The sequence below is a fragment of the Phalangium opilio genome, unplaced genomic scaffold (assembly GCF_054372755.1).
Source record: "Phalangium opilio isolate 3A_F unplaced genomic scaffold, DU_Popi_V2 ptg000217l_1, whole genome shotgun sequence".
NCBI lineage: Eukaryota > Metazoa > Arthropoda > Arachnida > Opiliones > Phalangiidae > Phalangium > Phalangium opilio.
In genome coordinates this window covers 887,676-902,122 of record NW_028324218.1, presented here as the reverse complement: position 1 = coordinate 902,122, position 14,447 = coordinate 887,676, and the positions used below count along the sequence as shown (strand labels likewise).

At 36.5% G+C, this 14,447-nt stretch overlaps 1 protein-coding gene across 1 annotated transcript; it reads left to right on the top strand.

Annotated features, from left to right (window-relative positions):
* The first annotated feature begins 10,210 nt into the window (after positions 1–10,210).
* LOC149615419 (GDP-L-fucose synthase-like) lies at positions 10,211–13,904 on the top strand. Its single transcript, XM_089857043.1, has 9 exons — positions 10,211–10,532; positions 11,101–11,229; positions 11,288–11,402; positions 11,462–11,590; positions 11,680–11,887; positions 13,238–13,369; positions 13,435–13,514; positions 13,579–13,678; positions 13,743–13,904. Coding segments are annotated over exons 1-9 (951 nt in total). The 5' UTR covers positions 10,211–10,530; the 3' UTR covers positions 13,799–13,904.
* The last annotated feature ends 543 nt before the right edge of the window (positions 13,905–14,447 follow it).

The window sequence follows — 14,447 nt, the reverse complement described above, 5'->3', positions numbered from 1 at the left end:
TACACTTAAAGATACACTTTTTTACACTCCCCACGTGATACTTATGAGTATCACCATGGTTTACGCGGTTAATCACTGATCTCTAAATTGCAGAGATGTTGCACGGAACGTCTTATTTTATTTCCATTTTTTGTTCTAACTATGCATGATCTTATTAGTTTGTCACGTCCTTTTATTACTTCTTCGATGACGCCCAAGCTCCACATATGCCGTGGAAGCTTGTCGTCGTGTATTAACACTACGTCGTTTAATTTTATTTCTTTCGCACTTGTGACGTTTTTTGAGTGATGAGCAGACCGCAGTTCTTTTAAGTATTCTGCGCGCCATCGAGTCCATAGTTTTTGTATGATTGTTTCTCTGTATTTTTGACGTTTTACATATTCTTCTCGCGACACTGGTATTGATTCCCTTTTGAAGCTTATTGGCGGCAATGCCGTTATTCTCCGACCAATTAAGAATTCAGCCGGTGACAAGGGATGGGGCTCATTGTTATCGTTATAAACATAGGTTAGGGGTCGCGAGTTAATTACTGCCTCAGTTTCGAGCAGTGTGGTTTCTAATTCTGTGTAGGTGAGAGAGGCGTGGCCAAGGGTCTTTTTTAATGAAATTTTAACTGATCGAACCAAACGTTCCCACCACCCTCCGTACCACGCCGCCCTTTCCACAATGAATTTCCATTTTATTCCACGGTTAGTGAAGAATTCCTCAAATTTTTTTGTGTTTAAATTTTGCCAGATGAGTTTTAAGTCTGTGTTTGCCTTTTTAAAGGTTTTTGCATTGTCGGAATAAACAATTGTTGGTAACCCTCTTCTAGCTATTATTCGTCTAAATGCCATTAGAAACTCATCCGTTGAGAGTGAGGGAACATGCTCGAGATGGACTGCCCTTGTTACGGCACATGTTGCGAGACAAATATAGGTTTTCCTCATTACGTAAACCTTTTTTGATTTATCTGCCTTTTTTGCTGCATCTAATTCCTTAACTAAGATAGGTCCTGCGAAATCTAGACCTATAATAGAAAAGGGTGGAGATTCCTCCATTCTATCTTTGGGTAGGGGAGCTGTCGGGGCATCACCTAGCTTTGCGTTTATTTTTTTACACGTGGGGCAACCTTTGACTATGGTTCGCGCAATTTGTCTCCCACTGGGAACCCAATACCTTTCTCTAAGTTGCGTGAAAGTATCGTTGATACCTCCATGCCCTACCTCTATATGGCTTTTTATTACCAATAGTTTTGATAATCTTGAAGATTTAGACAAGATTATCGGATGTTTTTCACGATAAGTTAGGTTCGATTCTTCCATTCGACCTCCAACACAAATCACACCAGAATCGTTTAAAAATGGCTTTAATGTTGCCAGGTCTGAGCTCTTATTAACATTTTCCCCACTTTTCAAGGACTTCAGCTCGGGCTGGAAGTCAGAGGCTTGCGAAGATTTTACCCACAATAATTCTGCCTTTTCGATTTCCTCGGCACTAATGGGACCCAAACCCCCTTTTGCTCCCTTTATTCTGATATCTATGTATCTCAAAACATAAGCTGTTATTCTCAAGGCCTTCTTTAAGCAATGGAATTTGTTTAGATCTATTAATTTGTGCAGGCCCTTGCTTTCTGCAGCTGTCACTGTTAGTGTTAATTGGCGTCTTTCCCTTTCTGCCGCTTCGTGTGGGACCTGATTTAATTCCCCTTGTGGCCAGTTTTCCCTTGCTAATTTTAACCAAGGGGCTCCCTTCCAATAAATTTCGCTATTTATCAAATTTATAGCAGAGATGCCTCTAGAAAGCAGGTCGGCGGGATTGTCAACCCCTGGACAATGAGACCAGTTTTTTGTTTCGGTTAGATCCCTAATTTCTGTTGTTCTATTGCTAACAAATTGTTTCCAATTGTTAGGGTTACTGTTTATCCAACCTATAGCTATGCTCGAGTCGGTCCAATAGTAAGTTTCAACTGGTGTGCTATTAAAGGAACCTTTAACGTAACTTCCCAGGCGCGCTCCTAACAGGCAGGCCATCAATTCCAGTCTGGGAATTGTCAATGTTTCTTCTTTGATGGGTGTGACTCTCGTTTTAGCGGCCACAAAGGACACTCCTACGTTATTATCTCTAGTTTCATACCTTACGTACGCTACTGCCCCGTAAGCCTTTTTACTAGCATCGCAAAATATATGCAACTCTTTTTTCGTTACATCATCTTGCGACTCCGTGTTGAAATAATGCCTATTAATTTTGAGGGTTTGCAAGTCTGCTAATTCCTGGAACCAAGCTTGAAACGGTTCTTTCAACTCCACGGGTAACTCATTATCCCAGCCCATTTTACTTTCCCATAAACTTTGAAAGAGCATTTTTGCACGGATAATGAATGGTGCTAAAAAACCCATTGGGTCGAATAGTTGGGAAACATAACTCAAAATTTGTCGTTTTGTAAATTTTGAGTTCTCTTGCATGTTTAGTAGGCTTGAAATATCTATGGCAAAGGTGTCATCCTGAGTGTCCCATTTTTGTCCTAACACTGTGAGCATCTGTTTGTCTACTTGTTCAAACATTGGCTCCCCACCTTCCCCTAGTTGTTTTTCCCACTCTTCCCTGAGTTCTGGAACATTGGTTCCCCATTTGCGAAACCTCATTCCCGCGCCTTTCATTAATTTTAAACATCCAATGGATGTGGCTAGGGCTTTCTCTACACTGTCCTCTCCTGTTGTCATGTCATCTACGTAAACATCCCTTTTTATTTTCTCCCTGACATTTTCTTCCACGTTTTTTGCCTCTTGCGCGTGGTATTTTGCGGTACATGTCATGAGGAATGGGCTAGAACCTAATCCAAATGGTAATCGGGTCATTCTTAAGGTTTCAAACTCATCTGGTACTATTTCACCGTCCTTCTCCTTAACCCACAGAAACCTAACTGAGTCCTTGTCGGGTTCATCTAGTGCTATTTGTAAGAATGCTCCCTCTATATCCGCGACTATCGCGATTTTGTTGTTTCTGAATTTAAGGAGTAATTGTAAAAGGTCTGGATTTAGATTAGGACCCGTTGATAGGCAATTGTTTAAGGACGGCACCCCATAAGCGTGTGACGATGCGTCAAACACCACACGTAATTTAGTGGTTACTGCCTTCTCCCTATATACTCCTTGGTGTGGCATATAATAGGTACCAGGTGGCCTAAGTTCTAATTGATCTGATGGGACAATTTCAGCGATTCCCTTTTCTAACTGATCGGTTATAACCCTTTTGTATTGTTCATAAAACTGTTTATCTTTATGAAATCTTTTAACTAAGGAGCGCATTCTTTTCTCAGCGGCTGCCTTATTATCAGGGAGTACTTCCTTGCTAGTTTCCCAGGGCAATTTTACGCAATATCTTTCCCCATTGTGAGTGACATTATTGAAGAACTCTGTAACTGTTCTATCTTTACTGTTTTCTTTAATTTCCCCCTTATTTAATCCTAGGCTTTCTAAACTCCAAAATTTACTGAGAGTTTCGTCCAACCGTTTTAAACCTATGGATACTAACATTGTGGTGCTCGAGTTGTACGCCACATTTTCGTTATTGTTTTCTCCTTCGCGCCCTTGAATACACCAACCCAATTTTGTTTCGGTGGCTACTAGCGCGGGCCCTAACCTTACAGTGTCTCCCGTTACGAGTTCCCAATAATAATCTGCTCCAACTAAAAAGTCAATGTCATTTTTTATCGCTCTTGACTTTGGGCCTTCAAATTTTACATCATCTGCTAGTTGTAGATTTTTAGATCTCATTAAACCTCTAATTTGGTTATTATTACTGTTATCAGAGTCGTTGCAAGCGTAACAAACAAAGGGTGTTTCTAAAGCGACTATTTGTTGGCTTCGCTCGGGAAATTCCCTGTTTTGCAAGGTTACAACTACTCTTCTAGCTTTCTTTTGTATAGGCTCTTTATCCCCAAAATGATACACATCTATATCTTGATAACCTACTACTGGCAAGTTCATCCTTCTAGAAAATTCTTCCTTAACAAACGTTACCTGGCTTCCCCCGTCTAGTAAACATTTAGCTACTTCCTGATTTTGCGGATTTTGGGGATCCCTGACTAAGGCTAACGCTGTCTGAAGAAATACCGCCCTTCCCATTGTTTCTATAGGGACGGTAGTGGTGACCACTGGTCAACTTTGATTCACCTCCGATTTATCTTCGATATTTGCGGGATTTTTGTCGCAAACGGCGTAATTGTGTTTTCCCCCGCAAGCCTTGCATGTCCTGATTGGTGACATGCAATCTTTTGACGTGTGACTTAATCTATGGCATACAAAGCAGCGACCACTATCTCTAATTATGAGCTTCTTTTCCTCTAGGGTGTGATATGTGCAATTCGGTGTCTTATGGGTGTCGGTCTTGCAAAATATACAATAAATGTTAGCTACTTGTTTGTTATTGTTACTTCCTTTGGTTACTACGAGCGCCGAAGCTGAGGGTTGATGCCTCGTTAAAGATCTCCCCCCACCCCATTTCCTATCTTGAGAATGGTTTTCCATTCTCTTTTGATTTTCTATTCTTTTAGCATGATCGGGTTTTCCCGTGGCATTTTTCTTATTACTAAGCAAGCGGGCCATTTCCCTACTCTCGGTTTGTTCCGTAAGGAAGGCGATTAGCTCGTCCGCGTCTAAACAATCGCTATTTCCACTATAGCCTTTTTTTACGCAAAAAGCAGTCCTAATATCATCTGGCATGCATTCTAATAGTGTGGGGCATAGAAAAGATGTGTGTGCTACTATATTAGCATCAAGGGCCTTGAGACAACGTAGATTTACTTCGCAAGTATTCAGCATTGAACGAAGACCATCTATGTCGCTCGAACTAGTTACCGGCTGAATACTCTTTAGGTTATTCATGTAAGTATGAATGGCAATTCTACTCTTATCAAATCTACGTTTTAACAATTTGACAGCTTCGTCATACGACTCATCACATTCTATTAAACCATCAATAGCCTCAAAGGCTTCCCCTTCCAAAAATGAATTTAAATATATAAGTTTTTCGACCTTACTAAGTCGTTGGTTATTGTCTACTGTTGACTTGAATCTGGACCAGAAGACGTTCCATTTTGCGTGATCCCCTCGAAATATTGGGACCGTGTACGTTGGTAGTTTCACCTCGCTGCCGTTGTAGCTTGATAAGCTTCCCGCGGTGATTTGTTGCGGTAGCGGTGCCATGATTTGTTGACTGGGCGGGTTGGCCGGAACTTGGTGATTTATTAAAGTTCCTGAAGGTGATTGTTGATTGTTGGACGCCGAGTTATGCGTCGGATTTGATGTCTGGATTACGGCTCCAGCGGATGGGAGTTGGTTGTTGGACGCCGAGTTATGCGTCGAGGTTAGCGGCTGATTTGGCGCCGCGTTTTGCGTCAAGGGTAGCGGCTGATTTGGCGCCGCGTTTTGCGTCGAGGGTAGCCCTGCGGTTAAAGGTGATGGCGTGACCGGCGCGGGAGTGAGAGGGTTTACGGCCGAAACGTTGTAAATTGTTGACGACGAACAGTTGGACGTCGTGGTGCCTTGGGCGGCCTTTTGTATCCTCTGGATTATCCTCTGTGTTTTTCTTCTCAGTTCGGATATTTCCTCCCTTCTTAATATCGCCTCGTCAATTTCTTTTTCCATCTCTATGTCGTCCTCAATCAGCGCTTCGACGCGCGCGTCAATTTTGATGAGATCCTCTTCTTTTTCGGCTAAACTGGACAGGGCGTCCTCTAAATCATCCACACTAGTGTTGGGATCGCTAATTAAAGCTTTAATTTGGGTTTGTTTTCTCGTCGCGGCATTTCTAGCACTTTTTCTGTTTGCTTTAGCTAGTTTTAACGCGTTTTTATTATGCGCGGTCGTCTGGGTACTAGTTGGTCCCCCGGTAAGCGCACTCGTTTGCGTTACCGGCACCTGTGCGTTATTGGTGTTGGGCGCCGACGCGTTATTAGATGCACTCTCGTTAGGCATTGTATTTATTTATGAAATTAAGTACACGAAAGTTTAAAGTTTAATTTACTTATCTATAGCGGTTATTCCCGGGTTTCGGCACCATGAAGAAAGAGCTGCCCGTATTCCGAATTTGCGATTACTAAGCTGCTGATTTAATTTTAATCTTCCTCTATGGTTCTTTGGGGAGAGCGATTAAGTCTTTAGACTCGGACTGAAACAAGTCTAGGACTATGATAAAACTTCCGTGTACGAAATGAAAACTTCAGGAGAAACCTCATTTAAAACAAATTAATAACAAAAACTTTATTTACAAACTTGGATTGGTATTCCAAGTTACTAAGATGTACAAAAAGTAACAAAATCTAACTATTTATATAGATTTTTACGTCCCTTTGGTTTGGGTACGCAGGATTGAAAAGGGCGAGGTTCTCGGAGCTAGTTGGGTGAAGTTCTGATTTACCAAGGATGAATCCTTGTATTTATAGGGGAGTTACCTTGGCCAGTGTCGCCAGAGAGCCGGCTTCGTTGTTACCTTTGGCCGTGCTCCCTGGCTGCCCTGACCAGGTCATGATCTCGACCGTGAACCTTTCCCGATGACGTCAAAAGATTTTCCATCGGCGTCAAGAATCTTTGCCGGGGAACCGAGAATTGTCCCGAGGTTTCCCCGGTGTAGGCTTAATACTATACATTTTAGAATTTGAAGAGATGTTTAAGATAAGAAACCCGTTGAAGGGATACAAAGGGGTAGAGATTTACTTGAAAATAGGGTGAAACACCTTTGAAATGGGTTTTGGTAAAATTTGTACTTTCTATTTTCATATTAAAAAGGTGTGGAAAAATTTAGAAGTATATTAAATGAAGTAAACAGAAAATTAATCGCGTAAATATACACTTAAAGATACACTTTTTTACAATACCCATGATGGTTTACTATACATATGATCAATTAAATCATTTGACTTAGATTTGAGACTGATATCCGGGTATTTTTTGAAATATTTATTAGCCACCCAGCCAGCTAGATACTCCATCCCCCCCTTTTCGTAGTCGTTTAAAATTATATCATATTTCTCAACTAATGCCAGTTGTTTTTGTGGTGAACGAGAACAATTATGGCTTAAGTTTAAATTAGAAATTTCTCTTCCAAAAGTTGGTGTTAGAATTTTAGGATTTTTTCCCAAAGGGTACTGGTTTGGTGTTCTAGACTCTACATTTTCATTAGGGCTATTAGTTTTTGTATCTACACTGAATATATCATCTATGTAATCAGTAATTTCAATATCATCCACAGTGATATCTGACTGAAACAGAACATCCGTAATAAAATACTGATCTGTAGTTTTTGAAACAGTGTTTGCGTGGGTTTGAACAATCCCAGGGTTTTTCCCTAATATGATCATCCTTATCCGAAACAAAGAATTGAGTGGAGTTGGATGATCATCTAATCCTCCCCTAGTCCTTAATTGGGAGAAGAAATTCTCTAGACAATCTTGGTTTAATCTATGGGTTAGAATGTACTTAATACCATACTTCCTATTGAGATCATGCCAAAGATTTTGTAACGAGGTATTGGTTATAATGATTCCCTTTTGAAACACTTGCAGCGACTCATAAACTTTGATTGGGGTACTTGGTTTCTTTGGATTTGGTTTCTTTTTACATTTTAAGTTTTTCATTAATTTTGTCATTTTATTCAGGATTTCGTTTTGTTCTTCAAAACAAACCCCATAACCTGACTTAGAATTTGATGAATCATACTTGGCATAGCTGTTCATTACATCGAACCATACATTGACCATTTCAATAAATTCAGCTGTGGCATTATCAACCCCTGATCTCTTAATAGCTGTGGAAACGCTATGTGACATAAGTTCTGCAGCTAGTCTAACATTTTGCCGTTGTGTGTTTACGCATTCCAAATGCAATCTTGTTAACTTATGACAAATTTTCAGGAACTGGAAATTTGATAATACTGTTTGTAATGTCTACTGTAGTCTCAGGTACAACACTGTTCGGTACATCAGTATCAAATTGGGAGGTATCAGGTGCTCCGTAAAATGCCCTTGGGTTGAGATTTTGACTAGCTAGTGGCTGACCATTATTTGTACACGAGCCTCCTTGGTTTGAGACATCTACAGGGCTTGTAGGAACTGGAAATTTGATAATACTGTTTGTAATGTCTACTGTAGTCTCAGGTACAACACTGTTAGGTACAGCATTTGCTTTCAAAGTTTTCTTGGGTATTAAATTCATTAGTTCGGCTTTAAGATCTCTTTGAAAATCCTTTACGTCAAAATGAACTGAACAGATCCTAGCGTATTTAGGGTTAAACTTAGATGAATTTGGGACGTTACATTTACTCAACCATAAATTTCTCAGGTTCTTTTCCTGGGGAAATCTATGATATGAAATATCATTGTTCCGTGTTGAGTTGAAATAGTTTTTGCACCCAAACATAGCGCAGTGTAAACCCGGCATTATTTGCCTTAGGAAATTAGCAAGCAATCAAATACAAAATATCAACCTGTAAGAATTAAGCCTTGGTTAACTACACTTTAGAAATTACATTACATTGGTTGTCAGTCTAAAATTAACGTGACACGGACAGTGTGAAAACTAAATATTTAAATACTAAATAATATAATTATTTATTTATTTACCTTGGTTGAACTTTGTGAACATTATATTTTCATATATTTGAACGAACATGAACGAACCCGAGCATCGAAGAAGCAGACGGGTACTCTTAGCTCTACTCGAGAGAGTCGAGACTCTCGGGTAGAGGCGCGGTGGGAGAGGTGCGGAGAGGGGAATGGAAAAAAAATCGAGGGCAAAATCGCGACGTCTTGTTTTATTTTTTAAGACATTCAGTGACGTCTCTCCTAGGGAAAACATAGGTGTCGTGCCCCCCCACCATCAGTTCTTAAACTCCGAAAAATTACCCCCCGTTATAAGCCAACCTATATAAGCGGATGCGAGTTTAAGAACCTTGGCCTGTAGATGGGTGGTACCGTGGCTAGTAGCGTCGGTCTAGCAGACGATACGTATACCCCGAATCATGCGGCCCTAAATTACCGCCAATTTGGAATCTGCCGAAAATTGCCGAAAGAAAAAAATTCTTCAATAGTACTTTTTCCACTATGCGTCGTCTGCTAGAAAACACCCTTTGGATAGATTGACTTGACTTTCGACTTAGGCGGTAAAATAGAGTGTTAATTCGGCAAATCAAAAGACTAGGCGGATGTAACGGCCACCGCCGCCAAACCATGCATTCCCCTCCCAAGATAAAACACGTCGTCTGCTATTTTGTCTCCTTACACAGTCACTTTTTTATTGGTTATCTTAGAGTGGCACCTTAGCCATAAGCCGTTAAGCGTGCGAATTTTTCCCGGACTCCCGGAGTGGCGTCTCGAGCGCCACTGCATCATTTTTTATGTACGCCATAAAAAGGCGCGGACTGGCGGCCTGGCCGAGCTAAGTTATAGCGATTTCCACTGACTGCTCCAAAGAGTGCTCTCAGGGTTAGGATGACGTAACTGCCCTCAGCGAGTTTTGGAGAGAATAGTTTCGTCAGTGGAACACGATCGAGAGGTCCGAGTGCGCTCTGAATAATCAAAATTGGCGCCTGAGACGAAATTGTAATTAAGTGTGTATATCTTGACGCAAATGGGCTGAAACCAATTAATAGAATTAACATTTCAATTAATTTACAAAAAATCTCTTTTGAGTAATGATCGACAACCTCTCTGACATAATTATTGTTTTAGGACGAGGCGTAATATCTTTAAAGTAATCATAAAACCTCGTATTCTTCATCTTCAGAACTTTCAGAAGATGATTCCAGAAATAAGCATAAGCGAGAGCCTGTCTTCTATGAGATACCGCGTGGTCCGCCATTTTGATTTTATTACGTCATACTCGAGCACCGTCGCTCCGTCGAATTTTTCAGAGCACGAAAGAGCAATTCTCGGGCAGTTTTTGGGGTCAGTGGAAAACGCGATTCTGGGCGCGTGTTGCACTCGTGTTCCCAGTGGCGGACGAAAACGCGCCGAGAGTGCACTTAGTGGAAATCGCTATTTGAATCGCGAGTCGCGACAGTAGAATTGTGTTTGTTATTAAGCCGTTAACCATGGATTATAATTTGGTAAATATGTTTTAAATCAGTCATGGACCATAAGTCCTTTAAACGGGAACCTGGGAACTTCTTAGTCTATTTTCTAGTTTAAATTCTTTGTGAGTCGTAGTAGGTTAGATATTTTGAAATTCAAACCAACCGCGAAATACGGCTATCTTGTGACGTCGTAATGGGGACCTTGTTAACTTTTTTCATTGGTCGTTTGGAAATAGGAGAATGTTGGGAAACTCTAGACAACTGTATAGTAGTTTTTCACCTTCACAGGGAAGCGACCCGTGTTTAAAAAAATTAAAGCTTTTCATTAATAGCCAAAGATCGATTCAAGGTTATAACTTATAATAAAAATTATAATTAATGCCAACATCGTTTTTATGCGGAAGAAATTAGAACTCTGACAAAACATGGTGAGATAGCTTCATCATACAGCGTTACTCAGCAATATTTCACTTTCTAAATATGTAAGTACGATTAAATAATGTTTAAAATTTTTTTTTTTTTTGCTCCAACGAAGTTGCCGAGCTAGGGCTTGTATAGCCTTACAGCTCCAAATATAGGATAGATAATGTCAGAATTCAAATACCCAAAAATTTCTTAACTCCAGTTTTAAAATGAATTATTGATGTCTGGGAGACTAGGTCATTAGGGAGGGAGTTCCAAATGGGAATGGTTCGACGGAAGAAAGAGTGTCTCAGAGGGCCCTTGCGGGAAGGGGGAAGGAATAGCTTTCTATTATTTCCGCGCGTTTGATGTAAGTGGGGAACTGAGGTGAAGTAACGCTGGGTCGATTTACTTAAAACTCTATAGAGACTGACGAGGTCGAGATAGGTACGTCGCAGCGACAGGGGGGTCCAGCCCAAAGCAGATAATCTAGTGGCGCGAGGAAGATGACGCAGGGACGTACAGAGCTTGGAAGCACGACCTTGGACACTATCAAGGAGGGCAATATCTCCTTGGAAATATATTTATAACGGGTTATTATAATCGTTAATGGAGTGTAATTTAATTAGTTAATTAATTAATTTCAAGGAACGATAAAGTGATTTTGGTAACCGGTGGCACAGGCTTAGTGGGTAAAGCCATTGAAAAAGTCATCCAAGATGAATCTCCTCAGAACGAAAAATGGATTTTCTGCTCTTCTAAAGACGCTAATCTCTTGTAAATAAAATTAATGAAAGGTAATTTAAGCGTAATTAAAGTTAATAATAATTTTTAGATCCAAGGAATCGACGAAACAATTGTTTGTCAAACATAAACCAACTCACGTTATACATTTAGCAGCCATGGTTGGAGGTTTGTACCGGAATATGAAATTCAATCTCGATTTCCTGGTAATTATCTTTAATTATAATTAAAATATATTTAAAAGAAATTAATTTTAACACCTTAGAGGAATAATCTAGCCATAAACGATAATGTTTTGCAAACTTCTTACGAAACGGGTGTCTCTAAAGTTGTTTCTTGTTTGTCAACTTGTATTTTTCCCCATAAAACAACATATCCTATTGATGAAACCATGGTAACCACTTTGTAATAAATAATTGATTAATTAATAACTGTGAATTAACATTAATTAATTAATTAATCCCTTTAAATAAAACAACCCAGGTTCATAATGGTCCACCTCATGAGTCAAATTTTGGTTATTCATACGCAAAACGCATGATTGATGTTCAAAATAAAGCCTACCATGTTCAACATGGTTCTAATTTCACGTCAGTCATTCCCACCAATGTTTTTGGACCTCATGATAATTTTAATTTGGAAGATGGCCATGTTTTACCAGGATTAATTCATAAAACATATTTGGCTCAAAGTAATTTTGCTTTTTAATTTATTAATTGATTATTTAAAGGATTAATTAGTTAATTTATAATTTGATTGCTTGGTTAATTGACTGATTAATTAATTAATTATTTGATTGATTAGTTAATTGACTGATTAATTAATTAATAATTTGATTGATTAGTTAATTGACTGATTAATTAATTAATAATTTGATTGATTAGTTAATTGACTGATTAATAACTTGATTAATTAATTAATAATTTGATTGATTAGTTAATTGACTGATTAATAACTTGATTGATTAGTTAATTGACAGATTAATTAATTGATTGATTGATTGATTAGTTAATTGACTGATTAGTTAATTGGTTAAATAATTAATGGATTAAATAACCAATTTATTAAATAATTAATGGATTAAATAACCAATTTATTAAATAATTAATGGATTAAATAACCAATTTATTAAATAATTAATGGATTAAATAACCAATTTATTAAATAATTAATGGATTAAATAACCAATTTATTAAATAATTAATGGATTAAATAACCAATTTATTAAATAATTAATGGATTAAATAACCAATTTATTAAATAATTAATGGATTAAATAACCAATTTATTAAATAATTAATGGATTAAATAACCAATTTATTAAATGATTAATGGATTAAATAATTAATTGATTAAATAACCAATTGATTAAATAATTAATGGATTAAATAATTAATTGATTAAATAATTAATGGATTAAATAATTAATTGATTAAATAACCAATTGATTAAATAATTAATGGATTAAATAACCAATTGATTGGTTGATAAATTGTTTGATGAATTAATTGTTACATTAATTAATTTAATTTTTGAATTAATTGTTAGATTAATTAATTTAATTTTTGAATTAATTGTTAGATTAATTAATTTAATTTTTGAATTAATTGTTAGATTAATTAATTTAATTTTTGAATTAATTGTTAGATTAATTAATTTAATTTTTGAATTAATTGTTAGATTAATTAATTTAATTTTTTGAATTAATTGTTAGATTAATTAATTTAATTTTTGAATTAATTGTTAGATTAATTAATTTAATTTTTGAATTAATTGTTAGATTAATTAATTTAATTTTTGAATTAATTGTTAGATTAATTGATTTAATTTTTGAATTAATTGTTAGATTAATTGATTTAATTTTTGAATTAATTGTTAGATTAATTGATTTAATTTTTGAATTAATTGTTAGATTAATTGATTTAATTTTCGAATTAATTGTTAGATTAATTAATTTAATTTTCGAATTAATTGTTAGATTAATTAATTTAATTTTCGAATTAATTGTTAGATTAATTCTTTAATTTCTGAATGATTTCAGAGAATAATAGCAATTTGATGATTTGGGGAACGGGAAAACCTTTGAGACAATTTATTTACTCGTTAGATTTGGCCAAATTAATTATTTGGGTTTTAAGGAGTTATGATAAGATTGAACCAATCATTCTTTCTGGTAATTAATTAATTACTTAATTAATAAAAATATCAAAAATTAATCAAAATTAAACTTAATTTCAGTTGATGAGGAAGATGAAGTTAGTATTGGAGATGCGGCTAAAACAATCAGTGAAGCTTTCAAATTCCAAGGAGAACTTATTGTAGGAGTAGTTTTATTTATTTATTTAAATTATTTTAATTAAATATTTAAATTTAATTTTATAGTTTGATACAACGAAATCTGATGGACAATTTAAGAAAACAGCTAGTAATAAGAAGTTTAGAAGTTATTTACCTGATTTCAAATTCACACCTTTTAAATCAGGTAAATTAAATTAAATTTTTTAATTTTAATTTTTTTTTTAAATATTTGGTATTCATTTTTTTAGCTGTTGAAGAAACAGTTCAATGGTTTCAAGAAAACTATGAAATTGCAAGAAAATAAATAAATAAATTAATTAATTGGATTATGGAAAATTTATTTTAATTTATATTATTATTATAAAGTTTTTTTTTTTTTTTGGAAAAATAAAATTGTTTATTGAATAAAAGTTTAATTTCTTTTAATTGGCAGCGGCTGCCACTCTCTTCTCCTATAGTCTTATATTTAGAGGTGTGCGGTTAACCGTTTCAATCGAATAATTCGATCGAATACCGAACCGAATAATTCGATTCGGTATTCGATAAGCCTATTTTCACTATTCGATTCGAATATCGAATACCGAACTGACTATTCGGTTAAAGTTCGACTACCATAAATTTTGGTCCTTGGCACTAGAGAGACCCACCTTATTTTCAAAAATATCATCCCAATTTTATTTGTCTCCCATCAAAAACTACCATCAAGTGCCTAGGAAAAGTTTAAGAAATACTTGCCCACCAATGAGGAGAGGTATTTTGAAATTTCGGAGCTTCTAAATGTTCTTCACCTTGCTTTGTAATTTTATTGGCGAATATTAGGGTTACTACCCGATTAACCGAAAAAAAGTACCAAGGCCCAACTATTCGGTATTCGATTTGGAATAAACTATTCGATTCGGTATTTGATAAGGAAAATTTTTTGCTATTCGATAACCGGTTCGATACCCAAAAAG